Source organism: Myodes glareolus, chromosome 14 (assembly GCF_982192425.1).
Source record: "Myodes glareolus chromosome 14, mMyoGla1.1, whole genome shotgun sequence".
Classification (NCBI taxonomy): domain Eukaryota; kingdom Metazoa; phylum Chordata; class Mammalia; order Rodentia; family Cricetidae; genus Myodes; species Myodes glareolus.
This window is the reverse complement of record NC_142039.1, coordinates 29,222,187-29,248,372: the sequence shown is the minus strand read 5'-3', so window position 1 is coordinate 29,248,372 and position 26,186 is coordinate 29,222,187. Positions and strand designations below refer to the sequence as shown.

The following is a 26,186-nucleotide window of genomic DNA, read 5'->3' as shown; positions in this document are numbered from 1 at the left end:
GGACACAGAAGAAAGTGACTGACAAACTGCCAATATAGGCAGAACTGTCTTTGAAATTTCCTACTTCATAGAAAAGTCTGCTGGATACTATGGGCCTGTAGGATAAAGATGGATGACCAACAGTACAGAAGAACTTTGGGTAACTATTAAGATAGTGAGATATCTCTGTCAATTCTAGAATTTTGGAAGTTTCTTACAATGCACTTCCTGTTTACTTAGGTAATATTATATCCTCCTGGAGTCTTTGATGGAGTTGAAGAATAGTTATAGTTTTCCTTAGCTATGATAAAAGGTAACGTGGATATAAATGTTGTAACTGTAATTCATGCTTGATAGCTGTTTTGTTCTATGTAATTTTACTATGTTAAAGTTAAAACCTTCTTTTTTTAATTTAAACAAAAAAAAGGGAGGTGATGTGGGAGTCCTCCCTGTGTGCTGTGATTACCATTAATGAACCAAGAAACTGCTTAAGACCTATAGCAGGGCAGAACTTAAGTAGGCAGGGAAAACTAAACTGAATGCTGGGAGGAAGGAGGCAGAGTCAAAGAGAAGCCATGTAGCCCTGACAGAGATGGACACTAGAACTTTAGCTGGTAATCCACAGCCTTGTGGCAAAATACAGATGAATAGAAATGGATTAAATTAATAAGTAAGAATTAGCCAATAAGAAGCTAGAGCTAATGGGCCAAACAATGCTTTAAATTATATGGTTACTGTGTGATTATTTCAGGTCTAAGTGGCCGGGACCAAATGAGCAGTTCCCTGCAACAGAAAAAGGCAAATATCATGTGGGGATATGGCTCAGTGACCAAGAGCACTGACTGCACTTCAATACTGATAATTATGTTTGAAGACTGCCTTTCTCTGAGAACACTAACCAGATTAGTCATAACAATCATCTTCCTCTGGCAACCACACAGTGAGGCACATCATCCTAAGGCTAGCTGTCAGCCTACTCCCTTTCCCCATTGCTCACCAGGGTCCTCTGCTGGCTCCTGGAAGCCATCTCTGCATTCTGTCCATCTATCAAGCTGGATACTGGAGGTATCATTCATTATACATGACCCAGAGTCTTCCAATATGTTCTATTTGATGCACGAGGCACCCTGTATTACTTAAAGAAAAAACCATGGTAAGATACTCAACAGTTAGTGGGTCATGGTTACCACCTCACCAGGTCTGAAGCCCTGGAAAGTCTTAACTTTTCACATCTCCATAAGCCTGACCCATGGACATGTCCTCATTGGCACTCATGGCCCCGACACAGGGGACACCTATACCACTTTCCCTTAACTCTCCCAGCTTGCTGATTTTTTGATTTGTGTGGGCTTTTGTTTGTTTTTGTTTTTGTTTGTTTTTTAAAGAAAAGACTCACAAAGTGATAGATGTACCAAAAGGCTAAAAATCTACCAAGAGTACACAAATGCATCTGCAATTTTATCTTCACTGATTACCATGGATAATAATTGAACAGCTTTTAAATAAGTGGACTAAAAGCCAGACAAGCAATCAGCTGTACTGTAATGTTTACTGGAAGTTCAATTTCTCCTTCATTATCAGGGCAGAATAAGCTGTCCCTGGAAAATTATTAAACATGGGACACAATTTGCTTAGATGACAACATAGAAGAAATATTAGTCCTCCTACTCATTTCAAGCCCAAGTAATTAGTACTCTGAAGTTTTTTCTCTATAGCAGAACAGAAAAATCTAATAGCCAAGTGCTTGTTTTCCTTTAGAAACTGCAAGTATTGGGCAAAACACACATGATAGCTAATCTGGACTGTCAACTTGATTAGATTATGAAACACTTTGCATACTAGTAAGACACACCTTTGAGTATATACAAGAGAGCATATCCAGAGAAAATTAACTGAAATGAGAAGCAAAACAGAAGATATATACCTTTAAGAAAATAAATATAGTCAAAGCTGAATGGAATTTTTATCATTGGCATTCAGTCATCTCAGGAAGTCTAATCCCATAAATTAATTATAAAGAACTGCTTACAACACTGGCATTGATTTAAATGTGCATAACAATTAAAAAAGGGTGTAGCTACTTTTAAGGCTGAGAGATGTGATTAGGGCACAAGGAAAACACCAGAGAGTAAAGCCTGGACTCAAAGATCATCTTGCATTTTTCTTACACTGCGTTCCACAATTCAACTTAAAATACTGAAATCAAAACTTATCGTTTTTCTGTTCATAAGTTTGTTCCTGAATCTGACACCAGTCAGAAAACTGGCACATTTGATAACATCATCACCCACACCAGGGAGGAAGAAGGGAAGAAACATTACCTGCCATGATCTGTGTCCAGAGACCTCTTTCTCCTGGCAATGCGTCCACAAGCCAGGGGGATTATATTTGCACAAAGCCAAGGGAAATTGTACAAACAGTTCTGGCTCATGATTTGTCTGTCCACTGGACAGTCCTTGCAGTTCCACAACTTTATAACTGGCAATGTAAAACCCTCACTGTGGTGGGGGAAACCATAGTTGGAGATTTTCTGCACTTGTACTCTACTCCACAACAATGTAGCGAATGCTCTCTCCTGCCCCAGAATGACTGAAGACACACCTCAGATTGTTGTCAAAGACTTTACCCACTAGTTCTCTCTCACCAAAGCCTCCTCTAGATAGGCCTCAGGTTGGCTGCAGACATTACATGATACACTGCATTCATATTGGAGTTGATTTTCAACAGATCATGTTATGAGAATCTGTCAGTCTATAAGCCTAGGTGAAGTCATACTGTCCTGCTTGGACAATACTCAGACTTATTACTAGCTAGCTCTTACATTTTAATTAAATTCATATTCCTTATTTACAATCTGCCATGTGGTATTACCTTTATCAACACGGCACATTCATCTCCTGCCATTTGATAAATAAAGCAAATAAAAATGCAAAATGGCGGTGGTGGTGCACACCTTTAATCCCAGCACTCAGGAGGCAGAAGCAGGCAGATCTCTGTGAGTTCGAGGCCAGCCTGGTCTATAAGAGCTAGCTCCAGGACAGGCTCCAAAGCTGCATAGAAACCCTGTCTCGAAGAACCAAAAAAAAAAAAAAAATCCAAAATGGCATACAGTTCTACTGTGTAAATAGTATAAATAAATGTTAATGCTTAAGTGTGTATAAACTCTAAGAAAAACCATGGCCCACAGCAGCATCTTCTGGAAAATGATATAGGGTTATACCAGATATTTGGGAGGAGGCTGAGTTATATATTTTTAAAATAATATTTAATAATATTTTTACTCATTTATCTAAAAATAATTAATTAGGTACCAATGATTTATCAGGTAGAGATTCATAATAAAAGATGAATAAATATGCCAGTGAGTGTCACAGCCACTGACTGTAGTTGATAATTCTGAGGCAACAGCTGAGCAGTAACTGCTGCACCATGTAGATGGAGTCACCAGAGTCACCTAGGCAGAGGGAAAAGGAGGCAGACTTGGAGAATGCTACATCTATGATGGCCAGAAAAAGAGGAAGGTGTGCTTCTTAGACTTGGAGAATGCTACATCTATGATGGCCAGGAAGGTGTGCTTCTTCAGACTCATACCTAAATGAGAGACTTGCACCCATGGTATCTTAGCCAGACTGTGGTTGATGAAAGGGAGGCAACCAATTGGAAGTGGTTGGGAATCCAAGTGAGGGGTGATGGGTTTGGAAAATTGTAGGAAAGTAAAAGTGGATGGATTCAGACACATCCTGGCAGAATGAGAAAAGGAAAGAACAATGACTGTCACACAAAGTTGGGAGGGAAAGAAGTTATTAATCACATTTAACAGTACAAGGACATTTACATGCTTATTTAAAACATTAAATAGGAGTGAATACTGGTTCCTAAAGCTTTAATCAGAAATCATATCCTGTGTGCCTCCCATGTGCTACCCAAATGAAAGCAAAATTGTACTGTAAGAAAAATGGCAGGATATACGAAACAAGAGGTAGTATCTGGTCCTCAAGTACTCCTAGATCAGATCCCAACTCTCAGTGAATGGTGAGAAACTACCAAGAACAGCAGGTAGAGAGAAAAACACAGTAGTCTGAGTTGCCACAAATCACCAGGATGTTCCTCATGACCAGGCCTCACAATAGAAATGTCAATAATGATGGTTATTAGGAAGCAAAGGTACATTTGCATTTACAGGCAAAGACCTACATCATTTCAAAGGGAACTGGTCCTCATACATAACCAGGCAGAGCTAAGGGCCAATCAGTTTATAATCTTACGGAGTCCTGTGTGTGATTTTCCTTGGGAATTGCCGGCTGTGGGGGTACCGGGCGGGACAGATACCCCAACAAGCCAACCCTCATGTTACAGATGGTGCCCAACATGGATAACTGCATCCACATAAAGCCTGAGACAGCTTGGGAAGTAATTCTAGAACAAAATGACAGCATTGTGTGTGGTTTCTTGGTAGCAACAATTTCTCAGGTCTGCTCTGCTTGCTAGAGGCAAGCAAGTGCTCTCATCTAAGAGAGGCTTCCTGACTCAGCTTTAGCTGCAAAACTTTGTAGCTCATTAAGAGGTCCTGCCACAAAACACTTAAACGGTGTTAATGAAAAGCTGAACGCAAGCTTTTCAGCTTTTAGCTGTAGCAGGAAAAAAGCTGTGCTGCTGTTTTAAAAAGCCGGCTTTTTGGGCTGTCCTGCCAGGGCAATCTCTGACTCTTTCAGGTAGGCAGTCCGACTGAGTGTGGTCTGTGAGCAGAATGCTGCAGCTTACTTGCTGGCAAGGACCTTGAAACACTGTAGAGTTGTGACGATAAAAATGGTTCTGGCGGCACCATGAGGCTGGAAAGCTAAGGAATGGGCTGGATCTAGCCATCAAAGCCACAGCTTTTATCCTCTCCTTAAAGATTCACGTAGTCAGAAAAAAAAAGAGAGATATACAGTAAAGAGAGATTCAAAGAGGAAGAAAGTCTCTAAATGGTTTACAGTATATTAAAAAATATATGCAGGTTAAAGGTTAAAGTCATTAAAAATAAAAAAGAAAGAAAAGAGAAGTAAGGTACAGTGGTACACACCTTTAATCCCAATGCCTGGGAGGCAGAGGTATGTTGACCTCTGTGACTTCAACGGGCAGAGGTAGATTGACCTCTGTGACTTTAAGGTGTGGTAGCACATATCTTTAAATCCAGAGCCTGGGAGGCAGAAACAGAAGGATCTCTGTGAGTTCAAGGACAGCCTGGTCTACAGAGTTATTCCAGGACAAAGATATACAAAAAACCTGTCTCAAAAAAGTAAAAATAAAAGACATAGAGGCTAAAAAAAAAAAAGCCACATAAAGATGGAAAATACACAGAGAATCTTGATACTGTATGCTATTATACTCTTTGAATTGTTTGAATGCTGAGGAAGGAGCAACAGCTGCTAAAAGACTTTTGTTTATAAATGCTGCTGAACTAACCCAAGATAGGTATTTTGAAAATACCTTGGCTTTAAAACTGAAGTCAAAAGGTATGTTACTTTGGAGAAGAGATTTTGCTTTTGTTTCCACAGAAAATGAGAGACTGTGGATTCATTCTGAGTTAAGAAAAATCCAGTTTGACAAAGGACGACCACCCGAGAAATCCCCGGTAGGAACAGATGGCCTGGATGTCTGAGTTCTACATCCAGAACTGATTCAAGACTGCTGCCTGAGATGATCAAGACTCACAGGATACTCCAGTCAGGACTTGATTATAACTCTAAATTTTATTTAGGTCCCCATAAGATTATCAGCGCCCCCAACCAGCTTGAAGTAGCCTGAAATACTACGCCCACATTCCCAACAAATGAACTATGGATATTTTCCTTTGTTTAAAAAAAAAAAAACAAGGGAAATGGTGTGGGAGAATTGTCTGTATTCTGTCAATCATGTATTTTAATAAAACGCTGATTGGCCAGGCAGGAAGTATAGGCGGGTAAACCAACAGGAAGTAGAGGTGGGGCAATGAGAATAGGATAAGGCTAGGGAGGAGGAAGCTCCCTCCGCCACTCCTGCGCAGACCACCGAAGCAGCAACATGTGAGCTGTCACACCTGAAAAGGTACCAAGCCATATGGCTAACGTAGATAAGGATAATGTGGTAATATGTGTTATAAGAGCTACTAAGTAGCCAGAGCTAAGGGTCAATCAGTTTATAATCTTATTGAGTCCTGTGTGTGATTTTCCTTGGGAATTGCCAGCTGTGGGGTACCAGGCGGGACAGATACCCCAACAAGCCAGCCCTCATGTTACACTTATGGGCCAGCTAGCCTGGAGTATGCACCACAGAGAGACCCTGCCTCAACAAGGTGGACTGATGTCCAAAAGTTGCCCTCTAACCACTAGATGCATGCCTTGATACATTCATTCCTACTCATGTACTCTCTTACACACAATAATTAAAGAAAAAGATGCAATCACTTGGAAGAACTTAGCAATCTATGAAGTAGTGGTAAACTTTCAAGAATTCATATAAAATCCAGAGTGAAAAACTTGCTATAAAGTCCTAAGACACAGCTGCATTTTTCCTATCCAGTCTTTTTCCTTCTAATGATATGATAGTATTAGGACAAATGTAGTACAAAGTACAATGTAGAAAACTCCCACATGGCCACCCACACACCATCAGGATGCTTTCATTTTAGCAGTGTTGATTGTCTGTGAAGGTCCTAGACAAGTTCCTATACCTTATCAGTAACCAAGGATCCTGCAAACTGCTCTCTCTGGACTTGGATCAAAGGTCCTTTAGACAGGAACATAAAAGACCCAGGAAGGTTCAAGAAAAGAATGAGTTGAATGCACTCGTACAGGAGACAACGTCCTGAATAGAACATCAGTAGCACAGACACTGAGATTGACAATTAATAACACAGCCTCATGAAACTGGAAATCTTCTGTAAGGCAAAAGACACTGTCAATAAGACAAAAAACAGCAGTCTATAGAATGGGAAAAGATCTTCACTAACCCTACATGTGACAGAGGGTTATCTCCAAAATATATAAAGAACTTAAGAAGCTTGAGATCAAAACAAACAAACAAACAATTCAGTTTAAAAGGGATGTACATACCTAAACAGAATTCTCAACAAAAGAACTCAAATTGTGAAGAGACAGTTAAAGAAATGTTCCACATTCTTAGCCATCAGGGAAATGCAAATTCAAAAGAACTCAAATTGTGAAGAGACAGTTAAAGAAATGTTCCACATTCTTAGCCATCAGGGAAATGCAAATTAAAATGACTCTGAGATACCATCTCACACCTGTCAGAATGACTGAGATCAAAAACATTAGTGACAGCTTATGCTGGAGAGGATGTGGAGCAAGTGGAATACTTTTGCACTGTAGGTGGGAGTGCAAACTTGTACAACTACTTTGGAAATCAATATAAAGGTTTCTCAGAAAATTGAGAATCAATCTACCTCAAGATCCAGCTATACGTCACTTGGGCATATACCAAAAGGATGCTCAATCATTCCACAAGAACACTTGCTCAACTATGTTCGTATCATCAGTATTCGTAATAGCCAGAACCTGAAAACAACCTAGACGTCCCTCCATGGAAGAAAGGATATAGAAAATGTGGTACATTTATACAATGGAATAGTACTCAGCTGCTAAAAACAATAACATCAGGACATTTGCAGGCAAATGGATGGAACTAGAAAAAAAATCATCCTGAGTGAGGTAGCCCAGACCCAGAAAGACAAACATAAAATGTATTCACTCATAAGTGGATATTAGCTATAAAGGATAACCATGCTACAATCCATAGCCCCAGAGAGGACAGGTAACAAGTAGGGACCAAAGGAGGATAGGGACATATAAATTTCCCCTAGAGGGAGAAATAGAAGAGATCTCCTGGGTAGAGTTGGAGCTGGTGGGGATAGGACATGAAGGATTGTGTTGGGATGAGGAGACGGAAAGGGAAGAGTAACGAAAGAGGTGTCTTAATGGGGAGGGCATTTTGGGGTCAGGCAGAAACCTGGTACAAGGGAAACTCCCATGAATCACAAGGATGAGCCCAGCTAAAACTCCTAGCAATAGTGGATAGGTAGCCTGAACTGGCCATCTCCTGTAATCAGATTGGTAACTACCTCAATTGTCAGAGAGCCTTCATCCAGTAACTGATGGAAACAGATGCAGACTCATACTCAAGCACTGGGTCCAGCTCCAGGAATCCCATTGAAGTTGAAGCGAGGGAGGAAAAGAAACAGAGGAGGAATAGACGGGGGGGGGGGGTAAGAGGAGGGATGGGAAGAGAGATGGGAGAGGAAACCGCAGGCAGTATGGAAAATAAATGAATAAATTTAATTAATAAAAAAGAATGCATGATAACTCCCACATAATCAAAGAAGAGGAAAGACTGTCAATTTATTCATGATGTGAGCTTTGAAATAATTTCATCAGACATCGGAGGTGAGAGTGACAAAAACAAGCTGTGAAACTACGCTGGGGATAGCTAATGAAATAAGAGGCTTTTTCTTTTCATAACTCCACTTGGTTGCTCTCTGACAGACCAGTCTGTGACTGTGTTACGTAGACTATATGTGAGTTTATCATGGTTTTTGTGTAGAAATGTAGAAATATTTATGCAAAAATGTTTTTTAGTAGTACTAGTTTAAAGTTTTATATAAGATATACTTAAGTTTATCTAAATGAGTGTTTTTCCCATTCATCAGAATTTTCATACAGTATTTGCCGTTCTGAGTTATTTCCTAGTTAACCTTTGATCATTTATCCATGTTATGGGAACATAGTTCAATTGCACTGTCAGGTCTACTTTAATTCATTCTCTGTAGATTTTAAGAGTCATTTAAGATGTGTGCACGTGCCCTAAGAGCTTGCCAATTCAGCTGGACTGGCTAGTTAACAAGCTTCAGCATCCCCCTTTCTCTGCCTTCCCAGCTCTGGGGTTTTTGGATATGTACCATCATGCCAGCTTTTACCTGGGTGTTGGGATCCTGAACTTAGGCCTACATGCTTATGCAGCAATCACTTTATGCACTGATTATCTCACTAGGCCTATGGAGCAGTCATTTTTAGTGGAAGTTGCTAAAGGTATGATTTTGTTAAATAGACAAAGGATTTTTTTTAGTGTAACTTCTGCACTTGAGCTTCTTAAATTAAATTCTGTGGTAATAGTAGTTTTTTAAGCTCCCTAAATAGGTTTAATCCGTGGAACAAAAAATTAAACTTCTGTCCAGTTTTAAGCCATTATGAATTTCTATGAAATAGTCTTCCAGAAAAGCTGACAGATACCTAGATGAATCACAGAAGACGTGGTGAGGAACAGGAGCTAACAGCAATTTCGCTGGCAAATCTGAATTGAATTACATTTATATACATAATAGCAAACCTCTCGGTAGTGATTCATTATCAGGTTATTAATTTTAATTATTATATCTAAACCATGTTTGTAGACCTTCATATACTAGTGTCTATAAGAAATTACACAAAACCTTTCTATTTGTCCCATGAGGATAACAGACTATGATACCAAGAAAATGTGTATATACAACTCAGCAACAAGACAGTTGTCAATGCCATTCAGATGATACCCATAGTCTCTAGCAGTCTTCAGTCTGGCTAAACTGGTTACCAATCATCAACCAGAATGTAAGTCAAACTTGAGTGTGACTGTGCTGACTGACTAACACAACTCCAAGTTGCCCTGAGATTTTTCAGATGCTAGATACCATAGCTTATTTTTGGAAAAATTATCTCCATTTATAAGTGCCAAGGCTTTTAAAATATCTACAAAAATAGTTAAATTAAATTTAATATAGGAAATTAAAATATAGATAGGCCTAATTTTTCAAAATCACACAGACATGTATCACATGTAAAATAATATGAGTTATAGCACATCACAGTAAAGAGGCAATCTCTGCACACACTCGGTACTGTGGAAACTCAGTATCTCCCCTAGAGACAGGCATCAGTGATTCTTGTTCTGACCATAGAGATCAGAGATGGACCGACACTAGATGTCTTCCTCAATTACTCTCCACCTGTTTTTCTCAGACAGGGTCTTAAATTGGACCTGCAGCTTACCAATTTCACTAGACTGGCTGGCCAGCAACTCCAAAATATGCCCATATTCAACTCTCCAGCATTAGGATAGAGACATGCACCACGGCAATCAGCTTTTCATACAGCTAGTGGGGACCCAAACTCAGAACATCACACTTACTTAGCAAGCACATTACCAATTAACCCTGGACTCTTCACTGATTCTTTTTGCTGTTCTTCCTCAGAGCCACAGGCAGATGTGCTTCTCCAAAGAAACAGAAGCCTCCTCCGAGACATGAATCAGTCATCCAAAACTTACTCAAGGTAGTATTTAGAAATAAAATGTCAGATTCAGAAACTATACAATACTATAATTTCTAACATTACACTAAGTTTGCTGCTTCAATTTAAGAGTTTTTAGTGTAAGTTGAAGAAAGACTATTTTGTCAGATGTGGTGGCACACACCTGCAATCCTACCTCAGACTTTGGAGTTCAAAGTCAATCTGGGCTACACAGTGAGTTTGAATCCAGGGAGAACTACATAGTGAAACCAGTGTCATAATAAAAAAGATAAAAATTTAAAAGAAACACACTATTTCAACTCTGGATACATGCATTTATAATTCTGAAGTCCACAAAGAAGAGATAGAGCATCACTTGTACTTGTGAATGCTTTATGAGGACATAACATTTAGAAATCTTCTTTTCAAGGTTGGGAATGTACTATGATGGTGGAATACTTATCACAACCATGTGAGATCCTAGGTTTAGTTCTCAATATCACCAAAAAGCTGTAAAACAACACGTCTACATATGTATAAGCTGAGAATCTCTGACCCAAAATGCTTGGGATAAGAAATGTTCTAAATTTTGGCTACTGCTTGATTTTGAAATTTTTGAATATGTACAATATTTTGTAGATGGGAAATGTGCATAAGCAAAAAATTTACTTACCTTACATATGGCCCAAAGATAATTTATATGTATTTAAAAACTATATGAAAAATAGTATTCATTAAGCTTTAAAAAACAGGTGTCATAATTTCAGTCACTTATTTGAATAATTTGCGGTTTTCTGGCATCATTATCATTCCTCTCTTCAAATTTATGTGCTACCAATGAGCAATAGTATTCTCACAATTATCACATATAAGCACTTAGCAGTGCAAAATAGGACACACCATTACATGGAAAAAGTAATGTGTCAGCATAACCAAGCTGCTTAGTGGCATCTTCATAATCCCTGTAGCACCTGTCAGCAGCAAACAGTAGCAGCTATCAATTTCCATCTGTGACTCTATTATTTCACAAGAAAGTGGCCACACATTTTGTGTTTTGTAAGAAGCATCAGAAGCAACAGGAAAGCAGCAAGAGTTTTCCTTAGGGACAAGGAGGCATCTGTAAGATACATGCTTAAAATGTATCCTCCAGAGCCATTGGCCTCATGAACAGGATCTTTTCTTAGAGATCTCCAATTTCATAAACTGATAGATGCCTTGTGTAGTAGTCACAAACAAATGTTGTTCCAATCCTTTATTAAGTCCATCCTACCTTCTCACCATGCTATTGTCAGTACTTACTAGTGTTATCTCTACCACTATTACAATCATCACTTCTTCTACCATATTCAAGGAATGATTAACTGGAGCCTCATTACTGATGTGGAACAAGTGGAACATTCATTTCCTCCAGTTGAGTAATGGACTCTAAAGATATCTGTGTTTTTTAGACAGAGCTCAGGCATCCTCCCCTCAATACCACTTGACATATAGACTCGATACCACTTGACATATGACAATACAACTTGCTCACTATCATCACAAACAGTCCTAGGCAACAGTCTATGCCAGCACACATATCTGTCTTTTGTCTTTGTCTTCTAAACACTGTAAATTCACTGATGATACCCTATCCTTCCGAGCACCTTCCAAATCCATGCCTCTGTTCACTGTTGCTTAATATCCTGTTGAAGACAGTGTCTTCACACTGACTATCCATCTACAACACCCTGGTCAGATGGGTGGATTCATGAGAGCATGTGACAAGAACACTTTTCTAATGACATTTCATTAGGAGGATAAACAGAATATCCATTCAGGAATAACATTCTTGTAGATGTCACCCAGCCCAACTTGACTGCTGTGAGCAATCACTGCTAGGATGAAATGTTTCTGAAACCAATTAGGAACGACATCCTTGGTAACCCATGTCAGTTGATAGTAAGAAATTACTTCATTTAGAAGAGTGGTTCTCAACCTTCCTAGTGCTGTGAACCTTTAGTACGGTTCCTCATGTGTGGTGACCCCCAACCATAAAATTATTTTTGTTGCTACTTCATAACTGCAATTTTGCAACTGTTAAGAATCATAATATAGATATCTGATATGCAGGATCTCTGATATGTGATCCTGTGAACAGGTCATTGGACCCTTAAAGGGGCCAAGACCCATAGATTGAGAACCACTGCTTCAAAAAAATATGCCAGGTTTTTGCCCATCACAGCAAGTTCACTTTGGGATGACTTAGTAGCATGTCCCCACACAACTATTTTTTATCACTAATCCTTATAGGGACTGTCATACCAGCTATACTCAGTGTCTCTGGGGAACAGTACCAGTGTAACATCCATGTTTCATTAGCATTACATACTAGCTTGCATTCCATTTCATCGACAATGACCTTGACATATTTGTCAGTGCATACTTATACTGTTTTGGGCTCAGGAGATGTATTTTTACCATAGATATTTGAAATCTTGATTCAATCTCTTTTTGGGGAACTAATGGTCTATGTTCCTCAGGCTTGTCTTCAACTTGGGTTCAGGTTATCCTTCCTTCATAGCATTTAAATATATGGTAATATGTGCATGGATCACCCCTTGCTAGTCTATGCCTTTTCTTAAAATGTTGTATAATTATCCTGATGAATATTTACAGTACCCTCAACTTTGTGGCAATAGATCTCTACTTGTTTTCAGATTAGCAAGGCTTTACGTGGCATAGGCATAATGGAATACTTACAGACTCACTCTGAACAAGGTCGAGAACTTCCCCTTCCCAGCTTTATGGACTGTTTCTCTAGTTTTTGTTACCTTGGTTCATCACCTTCAGTATACAATTCCAATAAAGCACCACTTTCTGTGTATGAGCTAAACACTTCTTTTTTCTTGTATTATACATGGAAAAACTGTGGGCCCATCCCTTCTTCCTTTCCTCAACATTTCCCATAGTAACTTTATACAACATAATAGAATTAAATGAATCATGCAATGGTTAATGCTCATGGGCCTTGTCTTCTTAGGGGAAGAGCCTGGGGAACTTGTTATCAGCATGCCTGACCTTCATCACATATGATGCTATGCTATCACTCCCTGTAAATATGCTTCAGTGGCAGAATGCCAGTGTGCCTGGAATATAGACTCAGAAAGTAAAAGGGACTGGGTCATTATGTCCCCTTTTAGATGCTATGTGTTATATCCCTGTATTTTATCACATGAGGAAGAAAGGGAAATATAGAGCAGACTAGTTGATAATTTCTCTAATGGCACCTACACCCACCAAAGAGGTGATGGTCTTGTCTGTGGTTGCCAACCCACAGAAATAGAGATATAGCTCATTTATGGAGAATATACATTTGTGAATAAAGAGCTATATGGGGAGAAAAGGGAATCAAGTTCTTAGTTTTCTGTCAGACCTACGCTATTTTCTTATTCAAATGCTCTTAAAAATAGCATGTTCCCCTTTGTTACCTTTTGTGTAGATGGTTATGAAAATTTTGCAGAGGGCATAGGTACACAAGGATCTTATTTCCAGGACCAATATACAACCCCATTCCTCTACTGGTTCCCAAATCGTTCAAAGGAATTGGGAATGGATTTTGTGAAGATGAGCTAAACCCAGTCAGGCAAACTCTAAACGACTGAAGTATCCCTTGCTCTGGAACACTGTCTTCCAGAAATGTAAACAGAGATGGTTCCATCAGAGAAGAAGCATACCATTTTCCTCTCTGCTTAGCAAAGGGAAGATGGCACCTTGAGGCAGAGGTAGTCCCCTGACACTGGAAGAGAAATGGAACCAGCAAGGTGCTCTGTGAGGGCCACTGTTCTTTTCTTACTCAGTCAAAACTTGGAGAAGAAAGTAAAGTTATTTCTAGAGACTGGATCACTTGAACTTTCAGTGGATCCATTTAGACCCAGACTGTAGGTAGGAACTGAATTGTAAAGACATTTATTATTTCTTACCAGCTGAGTTAACTAAGAAAGAAATTTGTGCTGTAAAACCATAGAAAATAGTTGGACTTATCACTTCCTGATCACATTTGTTCGCTGAATACATAATTTGGTCTCATATTTCCAGAGAATACATGTGATGTGCTTCATAGGAAATGAGGATAAACTGAAGATGTACTTGTTACAGCACCTACGTAGTGTTATAATATTTTTCTTTTTTGTGTATATGTGTGTGTGTGTGTGTGTGTGTGTGTTATACATGTGGAGGTCAAAGGTTGATATGAGGTATCTTCCTAAACCACTTTCCACCTTTTATTTTGAGACAGAATCTCTCATTGAACCTGGGGCTCAACCATTTGTCTGAACTGACCAACGAGTCTTACCCAGGGATCTTCTTCTGTCTCTGTTTCCCCAGTGCTACAATTACAGGTGTGCATTGTGTGCCCACAACCCATGCCCGCTTTCAAAACACAGACAGTGGGGACTAAACTCAGTCCTTATGCTTATATACTAAGCACTTGACCCTGACCTCTTACATATTTCCAGATATTTTCTTCTTTTCTATGGATATTTAAATCTCACAGGTCTTATAGAAACTGTTTACATCTCCTGTATGTCCTGTGGTAACAATCTCAGTCACATTAGCTTGCACAAAACAACTTTAGCATTCCATGTTTGGGGCAGTACTGTAGGAACTACAGCTACAAGTGTGAGTGATAGAGTCCAAGGGACATACAGTAGCTTGTGCCAGAGATGTCAAACAGCAAGGATTGAATGCAAGGACATAAAAGTGAATAAATGACATTCTTAAGGCTTATAAAATGTTCTTACTGAAAATAGTTCAGGATTATACATAGATATGTTGACTCTCAAAATGACAAATCATTTTTTTTAACCTATAATCTTTAAATTTCTGAAGAAAAAAGAAGTCTACATGAGAATTTGTCAGTGAAATCATTTGGCAAAAATCCTGACAAGGTAGCCAGACATGGTAACAAATGTTTATAATCCTGATCCTTGTGAGGCTGAGGCAGGAAGGTTCTGTGGTGGTTTAAATAAGAATGGCCACCATAGGCTTATATGTTTGAATGCTTGCTTATCAGGGAGTGGTACTATGCAAGAAAGATTAGGAGGTGTGGTCTTACTGGAAGTGGTGTGTCAGTGGGGATTGGCTTTGAGGTTTCAAAAAGCACATGCCAGGCCAGTGTCTCTCTCTGTCTGCTGCCTATAGTGATATATAGGATGTAGCTCTCAGCTATTGATCCAGTCCCATGCCTGCCTGCATGCTGCTATGCTCTTTGCCACGATGATTAATGGACAAAATCTCTGAAACTGTAAGCAAGCCCCAAGTTAAATACTTTCTTTTATAAGAGTTGGCTTGGTCATGAAGTCTCTTCACAGCAACAGAACAGGGTTTAAGACAGGGTCCAAGTTCAAAGTCAGATTGAGCTACATATCAAGATTCTGTGTTTCAAGAAAACAAAACCAACATCGACAACAACTAAATCAGTCCGAGTGATCATATCACATATTCTGTCTTCTGCTCAGTTAACACCACTTTAAAAATGGTAATGAAAACAGTGTCCTTTGAGATCAATGAACTCAGACATTTTTTTGTGATGATATTTTATAACATTCAAGACCTTCAATGAAAATCTCACTATAAAGAACATACTCTTGGGAAGAGTAAATTATCCAGTCAAATTCATACATGTGAAAAGCACCTAAAATATACTACTTCTAAAGGATGGAGACTAGACTCTGCCAATAACATGTTTCAGCATCCACTTAAACATGTAACAGTCATAATTTCTAGTTTGACATGGCTCATATTTTGAAAATTTTCATTTTTTTCAAGCCTACAATCTAGTTAATACTATAACAAAAATCTATAAACATCACGTTTTCTTACCTACAGAAATTGTCCATAATAGTTAAATTTCATTGTAAACTTCACTGGAAGAGGAATTACCTGGGAAATAAACCTCTTAGGGACTATGTAAGGGTATCTGCAGAAAGATTTAATTGAGGATAGAAGACATATGTTGAAAGTGGTATCATCTTATGAACTTAAAACAGGGTCCAAGTTCAAAGTCAGATTGAGCTACATATCAATCTAACCGAACAAAAGAGAGAAAGCTAGCTGAACACCAGCATTTGTCTCTCTCAACCTCTTGACTATTGATACAATGTAAACTGTTGCTTCATATTTTTGCTTCCATGCCTTCCCTGACCTAATGAACCATATAATCCTCAATCCGTAGGACAAAAATGAGCCCTTCCTTTCCTACGTTGCTTTTGTCAAGTATTTCATCACAGCAACAAGAAAAGTAACTAATAAACTCTTTAGATCTATATTTTTAGGAAGCTCTACTTTTTGTGTAGGAGGTTCTTCTATCTATGTATTGCTTTCATTGGTTAGTTAATAAAGAAACTGTTTGGCCTGATAGGTCAGAACATAGGTAGGTGGGGTAGACAGAACTGAATTCTGGGAGAAAGAAAGCAGGGTGAGAGAGAGCCGCCTGCCATGAAGCTGCCAGGTCAGACATGCTGAATCTTTCCCGGTAAGCCACAAGCTCGTAGTGACATACAGATTATTAGAAATGGGTTGAATCAAGATGTGAGAGTTAGCCAATAAGAGGCTAGAACTAATGGGCCAGGTAGTGCTTAAATGAATACAGTTTCTGTGTCATTATTTCAGAGTTACACTAGCCGGGTGGCAGGAAACGTCCTGCCGCTCCTTTACTACATATTTTTTTTTTATTTTGCATACCAGCCCTAGTTCCCCCTTCCTCACCCTCTCCCCTTGCCCCATCCTACTCCCCATCCACTCCTCAGAGGGGGTAAGACCTCCCTTGGGGAGTCAACAAAGTTAGGTATATCAGGTTGAGGCAGGAATAACCCCCTCAACCCTCCCAAGCTATCTCACCATAGGGAATGGGGCTCTAAAAGGCTGGTTCATGTACCCAGGATAAATTCTGGTCCCACTGCCAGGGTCCCGTCCCCCAAACAGATCAAGCCACATAACTGTTACCCACATTCAGAGGGCTTAGTTCGGTCCCATGCAGAATCTCCAGGTGTGAGTTCAGAGTCTGTGAGCTCCCACTAGTTCAGGTCAGCTGTCTCTGTGGTTTGCCCAAACATGATCTTGACTTCCCCCCCCAAACATTGTTCTTATGGCTCCCTATATCACTTTCATTCCCCTCCTCTTCCTCCCCCAACTCAGCCATCTCATATTCCCATCCCCCATCCTCCCTCTACTCTCCTTCCCAGTTTACCCAGGAGATCTGAACTATTTACCTTTCCTGGGGCCCTCCATATGTGTCCCTCTTAGGGTCCTCCTTTTTACCTAGCAGGAAGCTCTATTTTTAATTTTTCAAAATGATTTGACAATTTCAAACATATGTATAATGCGCTTTGGTGGTTCTCATCCTCCCATTCTCTCCCTTCATCTTCATCTCCTTCTCACTCAAGCGAAGACTCTTCCAAACAAGTTTCCCTACTACTTTCATGACTTTGGTTTTCACATGTGTATGACCCACTGAATTTAATTAGGAAAAGAACATACTCTTTTCTACTGAAATTAAGCACAGCTTCTACTTTTGAACACTGAGTTCTCAAATGTAATGGAGTACACATCCATTACATGGAATAAAAACCACTTAGAGGTAGGCCCTAAAGCAGTGAAAAATAATTAACAAGTTTTAAAACCTGTATGTTGCTACTGTTCTGAAGCAAGTTGGAGTGACTTATGATGGATAGTGAATAACGTTGTTCTCAGCAAAAGCATCTCAGAATACTCAGTGGCCAGGCTGTTAGACAGCTGGTAATCACAGTCCTCAGCTCTCCTGATGTGCTACCATGCTGCTCAAAGCTTCAGAAAACCAGGCTTTCTTTTCCTTTTCTTTCATTTTCTGCAACAGGATCTTTTACTATGTGACGCCTACCTGGCTTGAAACCCAATATGTGGACCATGTAGGCCTTGAATTCACAGAGATCCAGCTTCCTTTGCCTCCTATATGTTGGAATTAAAGGTGTGTGATTCTATATCTGGCTAAGTTTCTTAAAGTACATTTTTCCATGGGACAAAAAGTAGAGATGAAAATGAAACCACATTATCTAGGATCATGGTTTAACATTTACTTCATTCTATCCCCTAAATTAAAAACCAAAGATGTATACAAGCCAATGAAAATTGAGTAGTGCAACCTGAAAAACTGTGTTGGTCCCACATATTCCTATACAGAGTTCTAACAACTCAGGAAAGACAAACGAAACTATAGAAAAACATTAATATTTCTCTAACTAACTGATCTAGAAAATTCAAGGGAATTCATTCTTACCTATAAGAAAGAAAGAAACTCACCATGCAAAACTTGGAAGACTATTCCTATGTTCACACTAAGTACTAACTACTGTGACTTCCCCCTTTCAGTTGCTCCACTGGGACAGCTGTATACTATAAACTGACATAACCCAGTACCTCCGGATTGCCACAGTGAGGGCCTCTGGTGAGCTGGCACAGGGACAGATGACCTCCTGTCGAAGGCCTTTACTCTGGAAGACATTGAGAAACGCATCACAAGAAGAAATAGACCCTGGAGGGAAAGAGGGACAATGGTCAGACAAATGTAACACTGTGATTGACTTAAAATTATCTCATAATAGCAAAATAATTTTGAAGTTGGGATTCAGATATAAATAGAATTAGGCACCCTGGAGAAACAAAACATTAGCTACAATTTATTATTTATGTTACATTGAAAGATAGTATTGACAAGCCTTTAGAAAAATAATTAAAAAACTGTAACTTCTATATAATATATATAATGCAAATGAATTTTTTTGCTGACTAATGAATTTATTTTATTAACTTCCCTGAAACCTGGTCTATCACTTTCAGTATGTAGATTCCAGAAAAATGTGTCAATCTAAACAAAGAAAATGTTCGATTAGTTGCTAATATCCCATGATATATCTGACTTTCAAATACAAATTTATTTTGTTTTATGCAAGATGTTTCGTGGTGATGTATATTAAAATTAATTAATTAATTAGTTCACAGTTTATCCAATTATTTTAGAAGTAAAGGAATCATTTGTAAATCAAGTTATTTGTTTCTAAGCTTACTTTCATCAATTCAGGCATCAAGAAAGCATAGCCTGCTTTAATTTAGAAATACAGCTAAGTCCTGTCTACAGATAAGGTCAGAAACAATCTTTCATTCAGTTCTATTCTGAAACATGGCTTCTGACTTTATAGACCTGTTTCATGAAAACAAGCCATTTCAATGCATATAAAGAAATTTTTGTGAAAATGCTAACTTATTTTATGTGAGTTTTTGTTAAAGTATTTTATAACTAACTTTTATTAAAAATGATAGCTTAGCCAGGGGGTGTGGTGCTGGTGCACGCCTTTAATCCCAGCACCTGGGAGGCAGAGACAGGTGAATGTAAATTCAAGACCAGCCTGGTCTACAGAGTGAGTTTCAGGACAACCAGGGCTGTTACACAGAGAAACCCTGTAAACAATCAATCAATCAATCAATCAAGTTTAATGCTGATCAACACAACTATAGTGGACCATAAAATAGTATTTCCTGAGGTTTTATTCTATGTGAAAGAACTATACTTAGTGGACCTGGAGGGAGGGGGGAGGAACTTGAACTTCCCACAGGGCAGGAAACCCTGACTGCTCTAGGGGATGGAGAGGGAGGAGGAGAGGGAGTGGGGGGAGTGGGAGGGTGTTGGGAGGAGGGGCTGAAATGGAAACTTTTATAATTTAATAAAAAATAAACAAATAAAAAAAAAAGAACTATACTTAGGAATTGACCCTTTTAATCCTCAAGCATTATGCTCTGACTACCACTGTAGAGTTGAGAAAGCAAAATTTGAAAACTGTGTCTGTAGAAATAGGATGTTTCTTTTGATTCTGGGCCTGCAGTCTGTAAACACCTTGTCCTTAACCACTCTGTTATCCTGGTCAAGAAGAACACTGCTTGGTTATTTTAAGACAATCTCAAGCAAGATACAGATTAGGAAAACAACAACAACAAAACATCAAAGTGACAAGAATGACGAGTGGAAAACAAGGAACTCTGAGGCTTGCCCATCTTTGAATCTACAATTGATGCTTCACTTACAGGGATTTGCTCCATCAGCCACTATTAGCATGCGAAGGGAGGACAGGTTGACATCTCTCTGATCTCTATGTGCTACAAGTGCCCAATGCATGTCTCTTGATTTCACACAAGCCACTTTTGCTACAAAGGAAAACAGAAGTTATGATATGTCACTGCCAGACTGTGTGAAGCTGAGAAAAGAAAGGTAATTGAAATCCGTCAGGAATGGTGAATTATCTTGTCACCAAATCACCCACAGGCCCAGGAGAGACCAACCTTTGTACTGGCAGACTTTCTGGATCCAGGAGAGAGGGTTTACCTTCATCAGCGAGTACGGGATGCTGATGACATGCATCATGTTCATGACACTCTGAAACCAACGATGAACACAAGAGGTAAGAAAAGAGGTTGGGATACAAGAGGAGGGGCTCACTGTTTTGACACAGGGAAAACAAGCCAAGGCTCGGCAGGCAGAAAAATAAACATGAGCACTTCAAAGAAGTACTGAGGTTGACTAACATGAGAGGAGCTCTAGGCGGAAAAGAAGAAAGCTGACTCAAGTGAGGCTCAGTATTACTAGGGTACACTCTGGTACAATCCTGTAAGACAAAGTGACCTATTGGAGATTAGCTCATCCTCTTTGCTCCTTGACTACTGATAGAGTCAAAGAATTTAAATTCCAAATCCTTTTCTCATTAAAAAGAATTACATTAAATTCCTATATTAAAAAGAATCTTTGAAGCATTTTTCAAAAGTGAATGCACAGGGTTGGGAAAATGGTTTATTTGGTGAAGTGCCTTCCAGGCAAGCATGAGAACATAGCTGATTCACCAATACCCATGAAAAAGGTGTACATGGCGCCCTGTGTCTGTAACTCCAACACTTAGGGGAGTGAAGAGGCACAGACAGGGTAATCCCTGAAGCTCACTGGTTAGCCAGTCTAATCCAATCAATGAGCTTCAGCTTCAGAAAGAGAAAGCCCTGTCTCAAAAAGATAAAGGTGCCAGACTTTTAACTTTAGCTTCTCCATACATACATGTACACATGTGCACAGGAATCTATATACATCTACATTAACAAGTACATATACCACACACAAATGGGCACATACAAAGAGTACAACACACTATATACACTCAAAATAAGAAAAGGATACATAAATACCTAAGATATTTATGAAAAAATGCTCATTACAGCAAATAAGAAAAATTCAAGTCAAATGCAAATTAAAACTAAATGAGTTAACACCTCTCAGAAAGGTTATTATAAGAAAAGAAAAAAAAATGCTAGTAGATACTCAGAGAAGTAATCTCAAAGAAACTTGGTGGGAATGTACATTAGTATAGACAAAGTGAAAAACTGTTTGAAGATTGCAAAACACACATATACAAGTAATAATAACAAGACAACTACAATGTGATCCACTAGGATCACTGCTGGCATATTTATGAGGAACTGAAGTCAGTATGTTGAAGACACATCACACTCATGAGGTCACTGTAGCACTATCGTCTGAAATAGCCATGATAGAAGTTTAACCTAGGTATCTATCAATGGAGGAATGGGTAGAAAATGTGATATATATATACACAGTGAAATATTTTGAAGATATAAAAATAAAATCCTGCCATGTGTTGCAATATTGGTACAACTGGAGGGCATTATATTAATCAGTCAGGCACAGGAAGACAAGATACTGCATGGTTATTTATATGTGGAAGCTAAAATGTTGATTTCAAAGAAGTAAATACAGTAGTGTTATTAGAAACTTGAAATGGTAGTTAGATTGGGATGATGAGATGGAAAATGCACATAAGATATAGCTAGGTGAGAAGATTAACCCCTAATATCCTACACTTAATCTTAGTCAAATGGCCAAGAAATGGTAACTAGTTACCATGTTGCTAGTTAACAGACTATAAAGCAAGCAACTCTGGAAAGGTGTCAGACCACAGTCTCCTTCCTGCCTTGCTAATATAGACACTTAGTCAGTTCCTTAAAGTGGATGATGAAAGTTGACGATAAAAATGGTCAATGCACATAGGTTGTGATTAAGTCTCACATATCTTGCAGATATATTGATCTGCATCACAGCCCTAGGAAGGACTACAGACTGTAAACATCAAGTCAGATCTTTGGCTTGGCCTCTTTGTACTGGGCAGTCATGGCATCAAAGGAAGAAGTTCCAAATGAAAACAAAAAGACTACCATACATTTCTCACCAGGAATGAGGTCTCCACAGAACCTATGCAAACGAAGCTTCTTCTGAGTGTTTCTTCCCACTGAGTTCTGGGGAGAAGGAGCTTAAGCACCCCCAAGATGAGGTTAAGCATACGCTACAATGTGTTCAATCATGTGGTTTTAGGTGGAGTCAACAAAAAGAATCACAAATTGCCAGGTACTGCAGGCAAGGATATAGAACAACAGAATTAAAGTGTGTGGTCAACAAGGGAGTCACTAGAGCAGAATTGGTGATTCTTTCAGAGGGGACTAGGAAGCAGGGATAGAGAAGACAATGCACAATCAGAACCACGTCATGTGCTACTAGAGGTACTAACTCTGATAGTAACCATTTCTGTTCTTGAGGATGTGACAATGGAACCACATGTACCACAAATACAGACAGGCTACATGCTTACTTAACACCAAGCCACATTATTCTTATGCCAAACACAACAGGTAAGACTATTCCCATTTGACTCTATCAATAAATGAATTTTTCCAGGCCCCCCAGCTACTTGGGAGGTTGAAACAGGATGATTCCACATTCAAGGCCAGTCTAGCTAACTTACCAAGACTCTATCTCAAAAAGAAAACCCTACTGGGGTGGTGGCACAAACCTTTAATCCACTACTTAGAAGGAAGAGGCAGGAGGATCTCGGTAAGTTCTAGGCCAGTGTGGTCTACAAAGCAAATTCCAGGACAGTTAAGGCTATTACACAGAGACACCCTGTGTCGGAAAAAAAAAAAAAAACCCATCAACCAACCAAACAAAAAACCAGGATGTAAATATTTGGAAGCATTTGCCAAAGATTGAAAAAGTCCTGCATTTAATTTCTGGTGCTTAAAAAAAGTGTCTTGTACATATGAATATGACACTCACTAGAGTCACAGCTACAACAGAGTCTTTAGCTCAGATTTCTTAATTTTCTAACCCCAAACCTGTGTTATTTTCTCTGCAACAGTACACATGACATGACAACATTTCAAACCATTTTTTCTGCATCTCCACTTATAAAAGCATCCAGATGTTAGAAGTAAGCCTTACTGGACTATCTACATGATACTTATATGTTCATGAAATATACAAATAGATCTGGCTCATCAACAAATAACAAACTGCAATATTTATATTCTCATCATTCATATAAAATTATTGCAGTTTTCTATTTCAGAAAATAAATGAAGTTTAAGCATAAAAAACACTAAGAAAACAAACAAGTTTATTAAACTCCCTATATGAGATAGATGGGGAATTTCAAATATGCATTTTTGTTTGTTTTGTTTTGTTTTTCTTTTTTAAAGAGCCAACAAGACCTTTAAATTCTAAGGTCATTTCTCTCTGAAAGTATTCACAGTCAGCTCAGTAATCACTTTGCAAGTGGCACTGATAATGAGACAAATATCTCTCCATAATGCATGGCAATTTTCATTTTAAGAACAAGCCTAAAATCCTTTTCTCCCTTGCAAATAATCTAATAGCAGATCTCCCAACTCTTAGAAAACCAGTAAGAACATTCTCTTGAGAGTGGGAAAGTGATCTTGACAGATAAGGCCCTAGTAACAACAGCAGGAAACCTTCAAGGCCCAAGGTAGAAGTCTTAAAAATGCTACTCTGGTAGCTATTACCTCAATATATGGGTCCAAGATTCAAGCCAGTTTTTCTGACCCCAGTTGTCTTTATTGTACTGTTGCAATAAGCTGGCTGAGTGGACAATATGACTCTTAGCACAATGTTTACAATGTGAGATGGGACTTTGCAAAAGTTGGACACACTTGCATGAAGAGGGCTTACTTACTGTCAGTATGCCATGCCAGAGCCCCACATCCTTTTTGAAGTCTAAAACATTCACAATGGTTTCAGCTGTATGAGAGAAAAAAAACCCACATTTTTACTTGACATTATAGAGCAGCATGAGTGAAATTGCAAGGAAAACCCATCATCTGAGGGTCATCTATCTTATAAGAATACCACATTACTTCACAGAAAGTTTACGGTCATCAATAGATGACTAGAAAGTGCTAGTCAGGCTAGAGAGTGTTTTCAGGTTAATATCTGGGTATGTCTGCAAGCAGCAACAGCGGCCAACATATCACCACTAGAAAACATCTTACCATTTTCAGACATGGTAGTGCAGGCTGAGAGAGGATGATCACAAAGCTTGGCTATACAGCTAATTCAAAGCCAGCCTGGGCATACAATGAGATTTCTAAAACACTGTCACGTAACAACATATTCCCAAACACAGTATTATCATCTTATTTATGTCCTGCCTTCCCAGGGTTTTCTTTAATTTCTCCCACATGTGACCTAGTTTTCCTAACAGGGTAACATGGAAGGGGAAGAGATTTTGACATGGCAGGTTTGTTTTCTCATATTAGAACTGTTTTAATACTAGTTAGGGGAACAATAAAGGAGGGAGATACCTCAAGACAAGGATGGTGTAATAGTGAAGCAATACAGGATGAGAATTCCAAAGGGGAAAGAACAGGAAAAAAGCTGTAAAATATGTTGTTGAAAACAATTATTTCCAAAGACTAAGGCAGTGATGCTGGACAGTCAGGCTGAGGATTTAGGCCTTCATTTGACCTTGTTCTTATCAAACAGGTACTTCAGTCACCTGTACACAGCTCCTGGCCACTTCTCAGTGTCCTGGGCATCTACCGATGCTAGGTCTTATGGTTTCCTCATTCCTTTTGGCAATATTTACCAAAGGCTCATTCTATCTCCTGCTCTCCTATCAGAGAGAATAAAATATGGAGGCCAGATATAGATATCTAAAGGAAATATCCTAGATTCCTTTTTATAATTTAAAGTAGAGAAATTTTATGTATGTATGTATGTGTTTATATTTGCTTTTGATATCTAAAGGGTGACAGCACCAGAATTTCAAAGCATGCAGGCCAGGACACATAAGTCACTATGTTTTGATTTAAAAAAAATAATAGCAGAGATTAGAGGACATGTGTCTCTAAGTGTTAAACAGTCTAACCATTAATAGAGCATTGTAACAGACAAATCATTCTTAAAAAGGGCAAGGATGGGAAGATCACACAAGCAGCAAGAAAAATTAAAGTCACTCAGAAGTGGGTTTAGGGACCTCTACTTGCTTCTTCAGGTCCCAGAAACTGACATCAGTGTAGAGTTATCTCCTGTGACTATGCCCTCCCTGTAAAGGAAGTCGGGGCAACAAGCCAAAGGCTCTTGGAGGGGTTGCTTTAGCTTTTCCTTCTCTGTGTCCACTCAAACCTATTTTCATGATTACTGCCAAACATTCTACCTCTGCTTCTCATAACCGGAGAAAACACACCAGGAAAAATAACTGTCCTCTAGCAAAGCTTGAAAAACCCTATTCTCAAAACTTCTTATTCAACAATGAGTAGTGAGCTAAAACATGGTACTTAAAAACAAAGAGCTTCTGAAGATATATATTCATGTGTTGGTGGAGATTAGCACATGTGTGCCAACTGTGAGAAGTAAGCCACACATCTCCAAACCCATGTGATAAGGTTATAATACTTCTTATGGGACTGAGCCTTCAAGAATGTAATATTAAATGAGGACAAAGGTATACACATGGGAAAATGTGATATGAGGACACAGTAAAAATGCATTATCTA

The 26,186-nt window shown here is 38.9% G+C and overlaps 1 protein-coding gene across 4 annotated transcripts in view; it reads right to left on the bottom strand.

Annotated features, from left to right (window-relative positions):
• Nucleotides 1-26,186, bottom strand: part of Dip2c (DIP2 acetate--CoA ligase C (putative)) — a 378,666-nt gene that overhangs the window by 95,179 nt on the left and 257,301 nt on the right. For all 4 annotated transcript variants that reach the window (XM_085699206.2, XM_085699207.2, XM_085699208.2 and 1 more), the window contains 4 exons: nt 24,365-24,429; nt 20,622-20,715; nt 20,367-20,486; nt 18,708-18,822 (listed from right to left, as the gene is read on the bottom strand). In XM_085699206.2, coding sequence (XP_085555332.2) covers nt 18,708-18,822; nt 20,367-20,486; nt 20,622-20,715; nt 24,365-24,429 — 394 coding nt within the window. The remainder of the gene's footprint in view (nt 1-18,707; nt 18,823-20,366; nt 20,487-20,621; nt 20,716-24,364; nt 24,430-26,186) is intronic.